Raw genomic sequence first — 18952 nt, forward strand, 5'->3', positions numbered from 1 at the left:
AGGGAACTCACAGCACGTCTCTTGGGACTCATCAGAGCCATCCTGGCACTCAGCGGTGCCATCGCAGACCCACTTGTAGGAGATGCATTTCCCATCTTGGCACTGGAACTCGTTTCTTTCACATCTGTCGCCCACTGAGAGAGAGGAAAAGGAGAAAGGGTCTACTCAACGCCAGAATCCGAAACTGACCACGTTTCCTGTGTCTGTTTCCTGCCAGCTATAGAATTAACCAGAAATATCATCCAGTTAGGAACAGTCTGATTCCCAGGAAATTAAGCAACCACAACAACTGAAATTGTATGAACCCCAAAATACAGTGGAGGACACAAGGAAGACAACCAAGAGAGACAGACACTTGTCAACAAAGGCTGATGTTGTTGATTCCAAAATATGGGCTCCATATTTTGTTGATTCCAAATTAGAACTTCCATGCACATTCATAAAGAAAGGAAGAGTATTTAGCATATTAAAAACCTGTACTGCAGCTGGGCGTGGTGGCTCACGCCTGTAATCCCAGCACTTTGGGAGACCCAGGTGGGCAGATCACCTGAGGTTGGGAGTTTGAGACCAGCCTCGCCAACATGGTGAAACCACATCTCTACTAAAAATACAAAATTAGCTGGGCGTGGTGGCACATGCCTGTAATCCCAGCTACTCAGGAGGCTGAGGCAGGAGAATCACTTGAACCCAGGAAGCGAAGGTTGTGGTGAGCTGAGATGGCACCATTGCACTCCAGCCTGGGCAACAAGAGCAAAACTCCATCTCAAAAACAAACCTGTACTGCCCAGGCAAGTTGGCTCATGCCTGTAATCCCAGCACTTTGGGAGGCAAAGGTGGGTGGATTGCTTGAGCCCAGGAGTAGGAGACCAGCCTGGACAACATAGTGAGGCCCTTATCTAGTATAATTTTTGAAAAATTAAAACAAACAAAACCTGTGCTGTTCTATCCACCTGACCATTAAAAAAACAAAAACAAGGCCGGGCGCGGTGGCTCAAGCCTGTAATCCCAGCACTTTGGGAGGCCGAGACGGGCGGATCATGAGGTCAGGAGATCGAGACCATCCTGGCTAACACAGTGAAACCCCGTCTCTACTAAAAAATACAAAAACTAGCTGGGCGAGGTGGCGGGCGTCTGTAGTCCCAGCTACTTGGGAGGCTGAGGCAGGAGAATGGCGTAAAAACCCGGGAGGCGGAGCTTGCAGTGAGCTGAGATCCGGCCACTGCACTCCAGTCCGGGCGACAGAGTGAGACTCCACCTCAAAAAAAAAACAAAAACAAAAACAAAAACAAAAACAAAAACAAAAAACTTGTGAACAGTCATGAAGGAAACTCACAGACACAGCATAATCATTAATAAGGTGAAAGAAAACTTGAGTTTTCTTCAGTACGTAGGGAAGAAATACTTAGATAAAGAATGATGAGAAATTATAAATGTAGAGGTCAGAGAACACAAATTTAGCAGTGCAGATAATCATGTATCTGAAGATCAGATCAAAAGAAATGGGAGAGAAACATTAACAAAAGATACAATAAGAGGAAACTTTTCCTTAGAAAACCAAGACTTGGAGTATTACATGAAAATGAGAACAAAATAATTGTTTGGAAAATTTCCCAAAACACACTTACACCTTGGAAAAGAGATCAAAATCTTATTGAATGTATTTAGTTTTCTTCTATCTTCTTTTTTTTGAGACAGGGTCTCACTCTAGAGTGATCAGTGGAGCGATCATGGCCCATGCAGCCTCAAACTCTGAGGCTCAGGCAGTCTTCCCATCTCAGCCCCCTAAGTATTTGGGACTAAAAGCGCTCACCACCATGCCCCAGCTAATTTTTCTACTTTTTGTAGAGATGGGGTCTTACTATGTTACCTAGGCTAGTTTTGAACTCTTGGGCTCAAGCAATCCTCCCACCTCAGTCTCCCAAAGTGTTATGATTATAGGTGTAAGCCACCACGCTCGGCCTGTATTTAGTTTTATATATTAAATTTGGATTTAGAATATACTTTTTTTTTTTCTTTTTTTGAGACATAGCTTCACTCTGTCACCCAAACTGGAGTGCAGTGGCAGGGTCATGGCTTACTGCAGCCTGGATTGAACCTTGTGGGCTCAAGTGATCCTCTTGCCTCAGCCTCCTAAATAAATGGGACTACAGGCTCATGCCACCATGCCCCAGCTAATGTTAGAATTTTTTGTAGAGATGTGGTCTCACTATGTTGCCCAGGCTGGTCTCAAACTCCTAAAGTGATCCTCCCTCCTCAGCCTCCCAATATGCTGGGATTACAGGCACGAGCCACTACACTGGACCCTCTAATACCTTTCTATGAAAGATTCTAGTTCTGTGAACTAGAATCAAAGCAACTTTTATAAATCAAAGTAGAAACTTTGATTCCCTATGTAAACTAAAACAATAAAGGTAATAAACTATTATTATTATTGTTGTTGTTTTTTTGAGACAGAGTCTCACTCTGTCACCCAGGCTGGAGTGCAGTGGTGCAATCTCGGCTCACCACAACCTCTGCCTCCCAGATTCAAGCGATTCTCCTGCCTCAGCCTCCCGAGTAGCTGGGGCTCACCGGCAACTGCCACCATGCCTGGGTAATTTCTTGTATTTTAGTAGAGATGGAGTTTCACTATATTGGCCAGGCTGGCCTTGAACTCCTGACCAAAGTGCTGGGATTCTAGATGGGAGCCACCGTGCCCGGCTGCAATAACAAATTATGATTGCTTATCTCAGCATGCACTATGCACTTATTATTACTATAATAAGGTAATAAGACCAAGAAGAAAAAAAAAATCTGCCTTTTAAAAAAAATTTTATTGGCCGGGCGCGGTGGCTCAAGCCTGTAATCCCAGCACTTTGGGAGGCCGAGACGGGCGGATCACAAGGTCAGGAGATCGAGACCATCCTGGCTAACACGGTGAAACCCCATCTCTACTAAAAAAAATACAAAAAAACTAGCCAGGCGAGGTGGCAGGCGCCTGTAGTCCCAGCTACTCAGGAGGCTGAGGCAGGAGAATGGCGTAAACCCCGGAGGTGGAGCTTGCAGTGAGCTGAGATCCGGCCACTGCACTCCAGCCTGGGCGACAGAGCGAGACTCCGTCTCAAAAAAAAAAAAAAATTTATTTTCTTTTTGACATAGAGTCTTGCTCTGTCGAGTGCAATGGTGCGATCTCAGCTCACTGCAAACCTCTGCCTCTGGGTTCAAGTGATTCTCCTGCCTTAGCTTCCCAAGTAGCTGGGAATACAGGCACGTGCCACCACACCCAGCTAATTTTTGTATTTTTTGTAGAGACGGGGTTTCACCATGTTGCCCAGGCTGGTCTCGAATTCCTGACCTCAAATGATCCACCTGCCTCAGTCTCTCAGTGCTGGGATTATGGGTATGAGCCACCACGGCTGGCCAAGTGTGCCTTTTATCTTTGTGAAGATGTAACAGATGCTCTCCAGGAAAATCACATACAAGGGTTTTTTTTTTTTTTTTTTTTTGTTTTGTTTTGTTTTTGAGACAGAGTCTTGTTTTGTTGCCCAGACTAGAGTGCAGTGGTGTAACCTTGACTCACTGTAACCTCTGCCTCCCAGGTTCAAGCGATTCTCCTGCCTTAACCCTTCCAAGTAGCTGGGATTACAGGCACACGCCACTGTGCCTAGCTACATATGTACATCAATAACTTCTGATCGATGGTTGAATCTTTGGGAGGCCGAGGTGGGTGGATCACCAGGTCAGGAGATCGAGACCATCCTAGCCAACATGGTGAAACCCCATCTCTACTAAAAATGCAAAAAATTAGCCGGGTGGTGGCACAGGCCTGTAGTCCCAGGTACTCGGGAGGCTGAGGCAGCAGAATTGCTTGAATGCAGGAGGTGGAGGTTGCAGTGAGCCAAGATTACACCACTGCACTCCAGGCTGGCAACAGAGCGAGATTCTGCCTCAAAAAAAAAAAAAAAAAAAAGAAACTATGACCACATTGCCAGGTGCAGTAGCTCACGCCTGTAATCCCAACACTTTGGGAGGCAGAGACAGGATTGTTTGAGCCCAGGAGTTCTAGACTGGCCTGGGCAACATACCAAGACCCCATCTCTACAAAATAAAAAAAAGAATAATTAAAAAAAAAAATTGGCCGGGCACGGTGGCTCACACCTGTAATCCCAGCACTTTGGGAGGCTGAGGTGGGCGGATCACGAGGTCAGGAGATGGAGACCACGGTGAAACCCTGTCTCTACTAAAGATACTAGAAATTAGCTGGGCGAGGTAGTGGGCACCTGTAGTCTCAGCTAATCGGGAGGCTGAGACGGGAGAATGGCGTGAACCCGGGAGGCAGAGCTTGCAGTGAGCCGAGATTGTGCCATTGCACTCCAACCTGGGCGACTCAGCGAGACTCCGTCTCAAAAAAAAAAGAATATATGACTGCATCTTCTATGATAATCCTTTCAGCAGGCAGAGCCTAATTCCTGTCCCCTGGAGTGGCACTGGACTTCTGATAGGAAAATGTAGAGGTGATGGCGAGTGGCTTCTGAGCCTAGTTCATGGCCATGCTCATTGTTGGATCGACTTACTCCAGGGGAGGCCAGCTGCATGTCATGAGTCCACTCAAGCATCTGGAGGGAGAGCTCCATGCAACAGGGAACTGAGGCCTCCAGCCAAGAGCCACTGAGTGCCCCGTCATGGAAGTGGATCCTTCAACCCCAGCCAAGCCTTCCTATGCCTGCGGCTTCTGAAAATATGTTTTCCTCTTCTGCCAATATTTTGATTGCAACTTCATGAGAGACCCTGAGCTGGAACCATCTAACTGTGCTGCTTCCAAATTCCTGGCACACAAAAACTGAGAAATCATGAATGTGTTGTTTTAAGCCACTATGTTTTGGGCTAATTTGAGGTGTAGCCAGAAATGAGTCATTTCCTCCTTTAAGCACAGTTGAAACTGAGCTGTAGGTAATTCATATACAACCTAACTTTAAAAGGGGTATCTATGTCTTTTTTTCTTTCTCTTTTGGACACAGGGTCTCAGTCTGTCGCCCAGGTTGGAGCGCAGTGGCATGACTGAGGCTCGCGGCAGCCTCGGCCTCCCAGGTTCACACGATCCTCCTGCCTCAGCCTAACTGAGCAGCTGCAACTAGACAGGTGCACCATCACACTCAGCTAACTTTTTGTTTTTATTTTTTGCAGAGACAGGGGTCTCACTATGTTGCCCAGGCTGGTCTCAAACTCCTGGGCTCAAGCGACCCACTCACCCATTTCGGCCTCCCAAAGTGCTAGGATTACAGGCATGAGCCACTGCATCCAGCCCCCTTTAGCCATTTCCACTTTGATAGTTGACCAGCACATTCATGTAGATCCCCTGAAAGTCACGAGTAGTAAGGGGGTTAGATAGACACTCCTGGGCTTCAGTGGCTTTCCAGGTCATTTAACTAGAACAACTTGAGTAACTGACTTAATCCTTCTAGGACTCAGTTTCCTGATCTGTAAAATGGGGGAGAATGGCAATCTCTACTTCCTAGAGGGTGTTTTGAGAATTAAAGAACAGGGCCGGGTGCGGTGGCTCAAGCCTGTAATCCCAGCACTTTGGGAGGCCGAGACGGGCGGATCACGAGGTCAGGAGATCAAGACCATCCTGGCTAACACGGTGAAACCCCGTCTCTACTAAAAAAATACAAAAAACTAGCCAGGCAACGTGGTGGGCGCCTGTAGTCCCAGCTACTCAGGAGGCTGAGGCAGGAGAATGGCGTAAACCCGGCAGGCGGAGCTTGCAGTGAGCTGAGATCCGGCCACTGCACTCCAGCCTGGGCGACAGAGCGAGACTCTGTCTCAAAAAAAGAAAAGGAGAATTAAAGAACAGAACAGGTTGGGCACGGTGACACGTTTGTAATCTCAGCATTTTGGGAGGCCAAAGTGGGCAGATCACCTGAGTTCAGGAGTTCGAGACCAGCCTGACCAACATGGTGAAACCCCGTCTTCACTAAAAATACAAAAATTAGCCAGGCATGGTGGCACCTGCCTGTAATCCCAGCTGTTCAGGTGGCTGAGGCAGGAGAATCACTTGAACCCGAATGCCTGTAATCCCAGCTACTCGGAAGGCTGAAACACGAGAATCATTTGAACCCAGGAGGCAGAGGCTACAGTGAGCCCAGATTGTGTCACTGCACTCCAGCCTGGGAAACAGAGCGAGACTCTGTCAAAAAAAAAAAAAAAAAGAAAAAGAAAAAGAAAAAAGGGAAGGAAGAGAGAAGAAAATGAGTTGAGCTTTGGAATCTGTTGTGGTCACAAACTGATAATTCTCTTGCCCAACTACAGATCTGTGTGGGATGTCTCATTGGAGGTGCTTTGACAATACTGTGCACACCCCACTGAGTCACAGCTCAATTTCGATTGTGCTTAAAGGAGGAAATGACTCATTTCTTGTGCTGACACACCGGGTGGGCAAAAAGCAATTGCGATCTAGGAGGTTTGAGATTCCAGGAGGTTTGCAATAAATAAAAAGGAAAGTTGCGCCAGAGGCATTGGTGATAAAGATCTTAAGGGAGGAGTCTCTGATCACCCCACTAGGTGACGGCAGCTTTGGTGACCACTAATCCAATGCTCTCACCTCCTTCCCTCTGTATAAGGGCCCAGCTTACAAACTACTCAGTGTGCCACTGGGTAGACTGGGAATGTCAGTAACACCTGAAGGTCCTTTAAGGAGGGATAAAGAACAATAAAAAACTTTCCCTGAGGAAAAACAAAATCTTTTCCTGAACCTCAAGCTCTCCCCTGACTATTATTCTCCAAATATTTGCTGGCCACAGGTGGCTCAAGACTGCACCCATGAGAGGACCTCACAATGACTTATTTCTGTGATCTAACACCTGGGCACCTCTCCAGACAGTGTTTCAAAAGTGGATTTCCCCAGCACTTAGGGAGACTGAGGAGGGAGGATTGCTTGAGCCCAGGAGTTTTTGAGACCAGTCTGGGCAACGTAGTGAGACCCTCATCTCTACAAAAAATACAAAACTTAGCCAGGCATGGTGGCACACACCTGTAATCCCAGCTACTTGGGAGGCTGAGTGGGGAGGATGGCTTAAGCTTGGGAGGTCGAGGCTGCAGTGACCTGCACTCCAGCCTGGGCGGGAGACCCTGTCTCAAAAAATAAAAACAAACAGGCCGGGCGCGGTGGCTCAAGCCTGTAATCCCAGCACTTTGGGAGGCCGAGACGGGCGGATCACGAGGTCAGGAGATCGAGACCATCCTGGCTAACACGGTGAAACCCCGTCTCTACTAAAAATACAAAAACTAGCTGGGCGAGGTGGCGGGCGCCTGTAGTCCCAGCTACTCGGGAGGCTGAGGCAGGAGAATGGCGTAAACCCGGGCGGCGGAGCTTGCAGTGAGCTGAGATCCGGCCACTGCACTCCAGTCCGGGAGACAGAGCGAGACTCTGCCTCAAAAAAAAATAAATAAAAATAAAAATAAAAATAAAAACAAACAAACAAAAATAATTTAAACTTAGCTGGGAGTGGCCTGGTGTGGTGGCTCACGCCTATAATCCCAGCACTTTGGGAGGCCGAGGTGGGTGGATCACCTGAGGCTGGGAGTTCTAGAACAGCCTGAACCAACATGGAGAAACCCCATCTCTACTAAAAATACAAAATTAGCTGGGTGTGGTGGTGCACGCCTGTAATCCCAGCTACTTGGGAGGCTGAGGCAGGAGAATCGCTTGAACCGGGAGGCAGAGGTTGTGGTGAGCCGAGATCGCATCATTGCACTCCAGCCTGGGCAACAAGAGCGAAACTCTGTCTCAATAAATGAATAAATAAATAAACAAATAAATAAACAAACTTAGCTGGGAGTGGTGACACATGCCTGTAGTCCTAGCTACTCAGGAGGATGAGAGAGGAGGATCAGTTGAGTGCAGAAGCTGGAGGCTGCAGTGAGCTACGACTGCACACTTCAGCCTGGGTGACAGGGCAAGACCCTTCCTTCGAAAAATAAAGGGGGATTTTACTGGAACAGGCGCAGCTAGACAGCAGTTGCCTGCAAAATGAGCTCCCTTGGCCTAGCTAGTGGGGACATGGCTCAGGAACAGAATAGTACTGAGTGAGAGCACATCAGGGAGGTGTCCTCACAGTTGCTGCCCTTCCCAAGCAAGGGGACAAAGCCAGTCCTGTTCCAAACATGACCAGCCCAATGAAACCGCACCTCTTTCTTATTCTTTCAAGCAAGGTTGGCATTTTTCTTATTAGACCATTTGAATTTCAGGAAAAGCGAATTAGGCCAGGTGTGGTGGCTCACGCCTGTAATCTCAGCACTTTGGGAGGCCAAGGTGGGCAGCTCACCCGAGGTCAGGAGTTCGAGACCAGTCTGGCCAACATGGCGAAACCCTGTCTCTACTAAAAGTACAAAATTAGCCAGGTATGGTGGCGGGTGCCTCTATCCCAGCTACCCAGGAGGTTGAGACATGAGAATCGCTTGAACCCAGAGGCGGAAGTTGCAATAGCTGAGATTGCCTGGGTGACAGAGCGAGACTCTATTTCAAAAAAAAAAAAAAAAAGGCCGGGCGCGGTGGCTCAAGCCTGTAATCCCAGCACTTTGGGAGGCCGAGACGGAGGGATCACGAGGTCAGGAGATTGAGACCATCCTGCGAACGCAGTGAAACCCCGTCTCTACTAAAAAATGCAAAAAACTAGCCGGGCGAGGTGGCGGGCGCCTGTAGTCCCAGCTACTCGGGAGGCTGAGGCAGGAGAATGGCGTGAACCCGGGAGGCGGAGCTTGCAGTGAGCTGAGATCCGGCCACTGCACTCCAGTCTGGGCGACAGAGCGAGACTCCACCTCAAAAAAAAAAAAAAAGGAAGCAAACTAGAGCATGGATCCCCAGATTTTTCTCATGCTAAGGATGCCTAAAAAGCACTGAGCTCCTCTCAAAAAACCAAAACCAAAAACACAAAAAGGCCGAGTGTGGTGGCTCATGCCTTTAATCCCAGCACCCTGGGAGGCCGAGGCGGGCAGATCATGAGGTCAGGAGTTCGAGGCCAGCCTGGCCAATATGGTAAAACCCCGTCTCTACTAAAAATACAAAAATTAGCCAGGTGTGGTGGCGCGCACCTGTAGTCCCAGCTACTCGGGAGGCTGAGGCAGAAGAATCACTTGAACCTGGGTGGCAAAGGTTGCAGTGAGCCGAGATTGCGCCACTGCACTTCAGCCTGGGTGACAGAGCAAGACTCCGTCTCAAAAAAAAAAAAAAAAAAATCTCTATACATTCTAGTCCTCTAGCCCCCCGATCTCTCAAGTCACGAGTGACAAGTCAGGAACAGTTATCGAAACAGAAAGAATACACATTTCTGCTTTTTACCCCAGCACACAAATGAGGTGGTGAATGCTTTCGATGTTTTCTTTCCTCGTGCTACTGAAAACAGTTGTACGAGGAAATCCACAATTGCAGCTAGAATAATTTCCTTGAAGGGGAGACAAACAAACAAAAATCCCCTGGCTGGAGGGAACAGAGCTAGCTGAAAATGAATGAGAAATCAGTTGATCAGCCCGCACGGTGGGTGGGTCACACCTGTAATCCCAGCACTTTGGGAGGCCGAGGTGGGTGGATCACGAGGTCAGGAGTTCGAGACCAGCCTGGCCAACATGGTGAAACCTCATCTCTACTACAGATACAAAAATTAGCTGGGCATGGTGGCAGGCACCTATAATCCCAGCTACTTCGGAGGCTGAGGCAGGAGAATTGCTTGAACCCGGGAGGCGGGGTTGGCAGTGAGCCAAGATTGCGCCATGCACTCCAGCCTGGGTGACAGAGTGAGACTCTGACTCAAAAAAAAAAAAAAAAAGAAAAGAAAAGAAAAGAAATCAATTGATCAGCGCTTCTTTCCAAACGAGGTGGGTATTTTCCCCAGAGTGATCTCAGCAATTGATTTTGTTTCCAGGAGAGAGAGCCTGTCACTGTTTGCTGCTGGTCAGTTACATCTGCAGCCTCTTAGCAACAAAAGGCTATTTGCTTGACAGTTGGGACCGAGTGTGGAAGGCAAAAAGGACATCAAAAAGCCATCAAAAAAAAAAAAAAAAAAAAAAAAAAAGTCCATCAAAGCACCCATCAAAGCAAGCAACAACAGACCCATCTAGAACTGGATCTTATCAGGGAGGAAGTCTACAGATAAGAGCAGGAATGAGGAAGAGAATTCCCTACAGGTTTTCAGTCTCAACAAACACTGTTCTTTCCCAGTGTTCCCTGGAAGATAGGTATGTCCGGAAATGACAAGGGAATCACCCTGGGGCTCGCTAAAGCAAACAACTCCCTTACTCAAGTTTGGGTGAGCCATTGACATGTTTGGAGCTGCGCTCACCACTGTTGCCTAATTTTGATCTAGCTCACCACTGTTGCCTAATTTTGATCTAAGTGTTCAGATTCCAACAACTTCCCTTCGTAAAGGAAATGACAAGAAACTCCCCCCTGGATATGCCTTGAAGCCAGCTGGAGCATGAGGTGGCGCAGCTAGGAGTGCTAGAAACACACATCACCAACTCTCAGAAGTCTGGAGGAAAACCTCAGGGGTGTGGTCTCCTTGACAACAGAAAAAACATCACATTCTCAGCCACCCCGTGAGAGAGACAACTAAAGTGATGAACGAACAAGGTCTGGCTTAAGACTCCCTTAACATTTTCTCTTAAGGAAGAGGTTGATTGGTGAGTGAAATACACGTTAATCCAGTGCCTCTCTTTCTTTTGTAAAACTGGGTGGCAGAATGTTTGCAATAATCGTCATCCCTGGTGGGGCGCGGTGGTTCACTCCTGTAACCCCTACACTTTGGGAGGCTGAGATAGGAGGATCACTTGAGGCCAGGAGTTCAAGACCAGCCTGAGCAACAAAGCGAGACCTCATCTCTACAAAAAGTTAAAAAAAAATAAAAATAAAAATAAAAGAACAATCATCCGTATTTCACTGCACCCTCCCTCCCTCCCTCTCTGGCCTCCCAGAGGAAACCAGTGTGTTAGTTACCGCATGAATTTCAAGGCAGTTCAAAGCTCTCCCCTCCAGTCAAAGCCAACCCCCTTGTCAATTAAAAAAAGTTTCCTGCAATCCTTGTGTTCATCAGGCAATCCCAATCCTTTTCTAGGTTGGGCTGGTTCTCAGGAGGGAAAGGGCCATGTAGCTATTGTCTAGGGCGAGACTCTCTCTCTGCAACTAATTTAAAGCCACCGAAAAAGCTCTAACTCAGGATCATGCACCAACCAGCCTCTTGTGGAAATCTAAAATCTAATTCATTTCACCCAGAGGAAAAATCGCCACTTGGACAGCTGAACCGAAGCCATTCACAACCTCTGAAAAAGCGAGGCCACCCCAAGGGGTCGGAAGATCTCGGCCTCAGACCAAGGAGGTAGATTCTGAGGCAACGTTTCAGCCCTGGAAGGAACCGAGGCCTTGAGGGTGGTCGGGGGCCCCTATGTGAACTTGACTGGGGCTGGCGGGGCGAGGGCGGCCCCCAGGACAAGGTGGGGATGGAGGTATCGCCAGAGAGCACAGCAGAAACCGGGGCCTTCGCCGGGAGGGCCCGGGCGAACGGAGGGCGACTCGTGTATGTCGCGGAGGCGGCTCCGGGGACCCGGGACTTGTCGCCGCCTTTGTGACAGGAACCACGGAGGAACGTAAGGCCTCCCATGCTGCCGCCTCGCCCCGGACAAGGTGCGGCTGCGACTTCCGCGCCAGCCCCGCCCAGATAGTACACAATCCCCGCCCCCCCAGACGCCCGCCTCCGCCTCCCATTGGATGAGGGGAGTGGCTCGAGGGTCGCCTGTTCGGACTGCGCCCAATGGAATTCGGGAGGTGGGTCAAAGGGGCGGGGACAGAGGCGGGAGGGGGTGGCCCCCGGTCCGGAGCACGCGGCGGAATCCGGGAACTGCACCCAACCTAGGGTGGCAGTGGCGCCCTGGGGTCGCGCAAAGCGGTTCGGGACCCCTGAGCCCGCGAGGACCTCCAGGCTGGACATCTAGTCTCCAGTCGCGCGACTCTCGCCCCAGAAGGACTTAAGCGGGGAGAAGGGGGGAAGTGGTCCCTTCTTTTAGGACTGGAGGTCCCCACACCCCGCTCTGAGTTAGAAGAGGGGATCCCGGCCGGGCGCGGTGGCTGACGCCTGTAATCCCAGCACTTTGGGAGGCCGAGGCGGGCAGATCACCTCAAGTCAGGAGTTCGAGACCAGCCTGGCCAAACTGGTTAAACCGCGTCTCTACTAAAAGTACAAAAATTAGCCGGGCATGGTGGTTGGGCGCCTGTAATCCCAGCTACTCGGGAGGCTGAGACAGGAGAATTGCTTAAACCCGGGAGGTGGAGGTTGCAGACAGCAGAGATCGCGCCACTGCACTCCATCCTGGGCGATAGAGCTAGACTCCGTCTCAAAAATAAAGAAGAGAAAGGTGTCCCTTACCTGGTGGAGACTTGGGGGAGAGCCGTGCCCCCTTTCCCTTAATTTTCCCTTAAATCCCTCAGACACCTCCCGACCTTCGCGCTGTACTCAGCGCCCCCTCCAGCCGTTTGGGAAGGACCCCGTGCCATTACCCTACAAGTCTTCCAGGGATGGAGTGATTATTTTTACCCAAAAAAATAAATTCCCAAGGGGCCCCCCGGGGGTTCCCTCTCGCCCTACGCGGGCGCCTGGAGCAAGCCTTACCTGCAGCCTCCGCCGCGGCGAGGAGGAAGGCGACGGTCCAGCGCAGTTTCCAGCCCCAGGGCCCCATGCTCGCAGCCTCTGCCAGAAAGTGTCCCAACCCGGATCAGGATCCGATGTATCCTCGCTGGAAACTCTGGCTTCCCGCGATTGCACGCGGGGGCCCACGTCATTTACAGCATTTCAACCTGAGGTTTCTAGCAGGGGGAGGAGTTTGCAGTGGGGTGATTTTCAAATGTCTTCACCTCACTGCGAGAGGAGGAGTTTCCAACGGCTGATGTGACATCCGCTTTTTAACCCGTGAAGCTCTGATTCCCACTCCAGTCTTTTGAGTGTTGCCAGGGCAGGCGACTTGATTTGCTGTATTCGGGTCTCCGGTGAAGAGCTGACTTCCCCCCAAAATTAGAAATACATCTTCTGAAAGATCTCCCTGAAATTTCTCCATGTTTAACTGTTAATATGTTGTTGTTTTTGTCCACAGAAGGATAACAGCATCCTTTCAAAATCCTCCAGTAGCCTAATGCCAATCCCCTCTCTGCCTCAAAAGGAAAACACTAGAAATGTTGGGAACTTCCGCCACTCTTTATATTTGCCTTTTCCTTTCTAGGAATTGTATATAGATTTTTAGCTTACTTTCGTTGTATATTGTTTTTACATGGTTATTCCAAATCACCTTATAAGCACTGATCAATAAGGAATTTAAATAAAATCTTCACAAAAGTACAGCCAAAAAAATTTTTTTTTGTTTTTGTGGGATCCTGCCATTGGATGAATTATCAGTATAAACATCTGAAAAATCAATTGTACAGATACCCAGAGTCTGGACATAAATATTGATTTCTCCCTTTAGGAGAAGGAGTTGAACAAACAGAAGGGGCAGCTTCCTCCCCCTCAAAGCAAAATCAAAACAAAACAGGGCTTTCACAGTTGAACTTGACCCCCTAAGACACAGAGAGCTGGTGGAGACCAACTTTTAGAATTGAGTCTCTTTGGGGACTCATGGGATTGCCAGAGACCTCGTGCCAAGAAGGCACGTGTGAGAAACTTGCCTGAACCCCACACAGGGCTGGGCAGTCTTGGTGGTTTTCCCCAGGAATGAGCTGGATTTCTCTGGGGTTTTGCAGACTGACTTTGGCAGGGAGTGCTAACCTCTCAGCAGGATTTTAGGGAAACCTAGGGGACGAGGCAGAAAAGAGACAAACTGAACTCTCAGAAGGAAAAAAAAAAGATTAATCAGGGAGAATAATTTTACTATTTTAAAAATAATTATTATTTATTTATCATTATTTCCAGCTGTGTCACTCAGGCTGGAATGCAGTGGCGTGACCACAGCTCTCTGCAGCATCAACCCTGGGCTCAAGGAGTCCTCCCACCTCACCCTGCGGAATAGCTGGGGCCACAGGAGTGCACCACCATGCCCAGCTTTAATTCTTTTTTTATAGATGGGTTCTCACTATGTTGCCCAGGCTGGTCCCGAACTCCTGGCTTCACGCAATCCTCTTCCTCTTGCATCATGATGCCTCTCAAATTGCTGGCATTACAGCCATGAGCCACTGTGCCCAACCCAGAAGAAGAAATTGATAACAAGAATTTTTGGCAGTTAAGACTCAGTTTCAGAATTAGGACTTGGACAGATAAATTAGCTTTCCCAACCTGTAAAGGGGCTATCAAAATGCTTGAACTTACTTGGCAGGCTCAGTCTCAAGGTCAAATTGAAATAATTAGCAATCACCTAGAGAAGTTTACAAGGATAGGCAAGTTCTAGGAGCTGCTGCAACATTTATATATTTATAAAACATTTATAAATATATAAAACCATTGAATCCCATCCTTATGCCATTTGCGACATTAAACAAAAAAGTGAAGGCTGGGTGTGGTGGTTCAGCCCTGTAATCCCAGCACTTTGGGAGAGTGAGGTGGGGGGATCATTTGAGCCCAGGAGTTCAAAGCCAGCCAGAGCAACACAGTGGGACCCTGTCTCTACAAAAAATACAAAAATAAGTTGGACATGGTTGTGTGTGCCTGTAGTCCCAGCTGCTCAGGAGGCTGAGGTGGGAGGATGGCTTGAGCCCGGGAGGTCAAGGCTGCACTGAGCTGTGGATGCACCACTGTACTCCAGCCTGGGTGACAGAGTGAGACTGTGTCTAAAACATAAAGATAAATTGGCCAGGCGCGGTGGCTCATGCCTGTAATCCCAGCACTTTGGGAGGCCAAGGCGGGCAGATCACGAGGTCAGGATATCGAGACCATCCTGGCTAACACGGTGAAACCCCATCTCTACTAAAAATACAAAAAAAAGGCCGGGCGCGGTGGCTCAAGCCTGTAATCCCAGCACTTTGGGAGGCCGAGACGGGCGGATCACGAGGTCAGGAGATCGAGACCATCCTGGCTAACATGGTGAAACCCCGTCTCTACTAAAAATACAAAAAACTGCCGGGCGCGGTGGCTCAAGCCTGTAATCCAGCACTTTGGGAGGCCGAGACGGGTGGATCACGAGGTCAGGAGATCGAGACCATCCTGGCTAATACGGTGAAACCCCGTCTCTACTAAAAATACAAAAAACTAGCCGGGCGAGGTGGCGGGCGCCTGTAGTCCCAGCTACTTGGGAGGCTGAGGCAGGAGAATGGCGTGAACCGGGAGGCGGAGCTTGCAGTGAGCTGAGATCCGGCCACTGCACTCCAGCCTGGGCGACAGAGCGAGACTCCGTCTCAAAAAAAAAAAAAAAAAAAATACAAAAAACTAGCCGGGCGAGGTGGCGGGCGCCTGTAGTCCCAGCTACTCGGGAGGCTGAGGCAGGAGATGGCGTGAACCCGGGAGGCGGAGCTTGCAGTGAGCCGAGGTTGCGCCACTGCACTCCAGTCTGGGCGACAGAGCGAGACTCCGCCTCAAAAAAAAAAAAAAAAAAAAAAAAAAAAAAAATCAGCTAGGTGAGGTGCTGGGCGCCTGTAGTCCCAGCTACTCGGGAGGCTGAGGCAGGAGAATGGCGTGAACCGGGAGGCGGAGCTTGCAGTGAGCCGAGGTTGCGCCACTGCACTCCAGTCTGGGCGACAGAGCGAGACTCCGCCTCAAAAAAAAAAAAAAAAAAAAAAAAAAAAAAAATCAGCTAGGTGAGGTGCTGGGCGCCTGTAGTCCCAGCTACTCGGGAGGCTGAGGCAGGAGAATGGCGTGAACCCGGGAGGCAGAGCTTGCAGTGAGCCGAGATCGCGCCACTGCACCCCAGCCTGGGCTACAGAGCGAGACTCCATCTCAAAAAAAAAAAAAAAAAAAAAATAAATTTAAAAATTCAACTTAAAGCAAAAAATAAGTAAATAAAAATTTAAAAAGTCAGTATCACTGGAATTTTTTTTTTCTTTTTTTTTTTTTTTGAGACAGAGTCTTGCTCTATCGCCCAGGCTGGCGTGCAGTGGTGTGATACCAGTTCACTGCAACCTCCTGCTCCCAGGTTCAAGCAATTCTCATGCCTCAGCCTCCCGAATAGCTGAGATTACAGGTGTATGCAACCACGCCCGGCTGATTTTTGTATTTTTATTAGAGACGGGGTTTCGCCATGTTTGCCAGGCTGGTCTCGAACTCCTGACCTCAGGTGATTCGCTGCCACAGCCTCCCAGAGAGCTGGAATTACAGGTGTGAGCCACTGCGCTGGCCCAATATCACTGGGTTTGATTTCCCTTAAAAAAAAAATTAAGACGGCCGGGCACAGTGGCTCATGCCTGTAACAATAGCACTTAGGAAAGCCAAGGTGGGGGTGGATCACCTGAGGTCAAGAGTTTGAGACCAGCCTGGCCAATATGGCAAAACCCTGTTTCTACTAAAACTACAAAAATTAGCCAGGCGTGGTAGCAGGTTCCTGCAGTCCCAGCTACTTGGGAGGCTGAGTCAGGAGAATCACTTGAACCTGGGAGGTAGAGGTTACAGTGGGCTGAGATCACGCCACTACACTTCAGCCTGGGTGACAGAAACTCCCTTGAAAAAAAACAAGCAAACAAAAAAAAAATATATATATATGCCGGGGTGGTGGCTCAGGCCTGTAATCCCAGCACTTTGGGAGGCCGAGGCGGGCGGATCACCTGAGGTCAGGAGTTCATGACCAGCCTGTCTAACAAGGTGAAACCCTGTTTCTACTAAAAAAAAAAAAAAATACAAAATATTAGCCAGGCATGGTGGCGCATGCCTGCAATTCCAGCTACTAGGGAGGCTGAGGCAGGAGAATCGCTTGAACCGGGTAAGGCGGAGGTTGTGGTGAGCCGAGATCGCACCATTGCACTCCAATCTGGGCAACAAGAGCGAAACTCTGTCTCAAAAACAAAAACAAAAAATTACAAGACCTAGGCTCAGTGTGTGTCATCAGTCCGCATCTGGTGGTAGACAGGCCCGGAAAGAGTTACCAGGAGAGGGACTCCGTTCCCGGAAGGCACTTGGCTTACGTAGTTCCCAGAGCCAGAGGTCAGGGCAGGTCTGGAAAAGAGCCACAAAAACTCTGAAAAGCACATTCCTGGGGTGCCAAGGCCTGGCCAAGGTTTCCAGAACAGCGTTCCCCAGGCCCCTGACCTGCCTGCCACGCATGGACACGGTCATACATGGCCCTGAGGACTGAGTCATGCTGATAAATTTTTCTGTTTCTTGGTTTCCATCTGTGCTCCTGTAACTAGCTCATAGGGCTCTTGCAAGGATTAAGTTAAAATATATAAAGCGATTAGAGGCCAGGCGAGGTGGCTCATGCCTGTAATCCCCAGCACTTTGGGAGGCAGAGGCGGGAGGATCACTTGAGTCCAGGAGTTGGAAACCAGCCTGAGCCACATAGTGAGACTCTGTCTCTACAAAAAATAAAACAATTAGCCAGGCGTGGTGGCTCACACCTGTGGTCCCAGCTACTCAGGAGGCTGAGGCAGGAGGATTGCTTGAGCCCAGGAGGTTGAGGCTGCAATGAGCTATGATGGCGCCATGCACTCCAGCCTGATCAACAGAGCCAGGCTGCCTCTCAATTAAAAAAAAAAAAAAGGCCGGCGCGGTGGCTCAAGCCTGTAATCCCAGCACTTTGGGAGGCCGAGACGGGCGGATCACGAGGTCAGGAGATCGAGACCATCCTGGCTAACACGTTGAAACCCGTCTCTACTAAAAAAATACAAAAAATTAGCCGGCGAGATGGCGGGCGCCTGTAGTCCAGACTCGGGAGGCTGAGGCGGAGAGAATGGCGTGAACCGGGAGGCGGAGCTTGCAGTGAGCTGAGATCCGGCCACTGCACTCCAGCCTGGGCGACAGAGCGAGACTCCGTCTCAACAAAAAAAAAAAAAAAAAAAAAAAAAAAAAAAAAAAAAAAAAAAAAAAGGCCGGGCGCGGTGCTCAAGCCTGTAATCCAGCACTGTGGAAGGCCGAGAAGGGCGGATCACAAGGTCAGGAGATAGAGACCATCCTGGCTAACGCGGTGAAACCCGTCTGTACTAAAAATACAAAAACTAGCCGGGTGAGGTGGCGGGGGCTATAGTCCCAGCTACTCGGGAGGCTGAGGCAGGACAATGGCGTAAACCCGGGGTGGAGCTTGCAGTGAGCCGAGATCCGGCCACTGCATTCCAGCCTGGGCGACAGAGCAAGACTCCGTCCAAAAAAAAAAAAAAAAAAAAAAAAAAAAAAAAAAAAAAGGTGATTAGAACCACACCTGGTGCATAATATATACCATATATGGGTTGCTTTTCTCTGTGTTGCTTTTGTGTTGCAACTACATTTTTTTTTTTAATCTCTTAGGAAGACCTGCCTATTCCTGCTGTTCTTTTTTTTTTTTTTTTTTTTTTTTTTGACAGAGTCTTGCCCTGTCACCCAGGCTAGCCTGCCGTGGCACGATCTCAGCTCACTGCAACCTCTGCCTCCCGGGTTCGAACAATTCTCCTGCCTCAGCCTCCCTAGTAGCTGGGACTACAGGCACGTGCCACCACGCCCGGCTAATTCATTGTATTTTCAGTAGAGATGGGGTTTCACTGTGTTAGCCAGGATGGTCTGGATCTCCTGACCTTGTGATCCGCCCGCCTCAGCCTCCCAAAGTGCTGGGATTACAGGCGTAAGCCACTGTCCCCAGCCTGTGCCTGCCTTCTTTCTGTTAGGGAGTCAGTAAGTAATCCTGTGGAACCCACTTTATTGGAAAGTTCCTGAACTCCCAAAGTTATCTAATAAAACTCAGGGTGGGCCGGGCGCGGTGGCTCAAGCCTGTAATCCCAGCACTTTGGGAGGCCGAGACGGGCGGATCACGAGGTCAGGAAATCGAGACCATCCTGGCTAACACGGTGAAACCCTGTCTCTACTAAAAAATACAAAAAACTAGCCGGGCGAGGTGG

The 18952-nt window shown here is 49.3% G+C and overlaps 1 protein-coding gene across 1 annotated transcript in view; it reads right to left on the bottom strand.

The window, feature by feature from the left end:
* The window catches only part of LDLR (low density lipoprotein receptor), a 46335-nt gene extending 33012 nt beyond the window's left edge, over positions 1 to 13323 (bottom strand). The window contains exons 1-2 of the mRNA XM_033200753.1: positions 12633 to 13323; positions 12 to 134 (exon numbers count right to left, since the gene is read on the bottom strand). Of these exons, the coding sequence (XP_033056644.1) occupies positions 12 to 134; positions 12633 to 12699 (190 nt within the window). The 5' untranslated portion in view covers positions 12700 to 13323. The remainder of the gene's footprint in view (positions 1 to 11; positions 135 to 12632) is intronic.
* Positions 13324 to 18952: the final 5629 nt, after the last annotated feature.

This window comes from Trachypithecus francoisi, unplaced genomic scaffold (assembly GCF_009764315.1).
Source record: "Trachypithecus francoisi isolate TF-2019V2 unplaced genomic scaffold, Tfra_2.0 Lachesis_group5, whole genome shotgun sequence".
In the NCBI taxonomy this organism is placed as follows: domain Eukaryota; kingdom Metazoa; phylum Chordata; class Mammalia; order Primates; family Cercopithecidae; genus Trachypithecus; species Trachypithecus francoisi.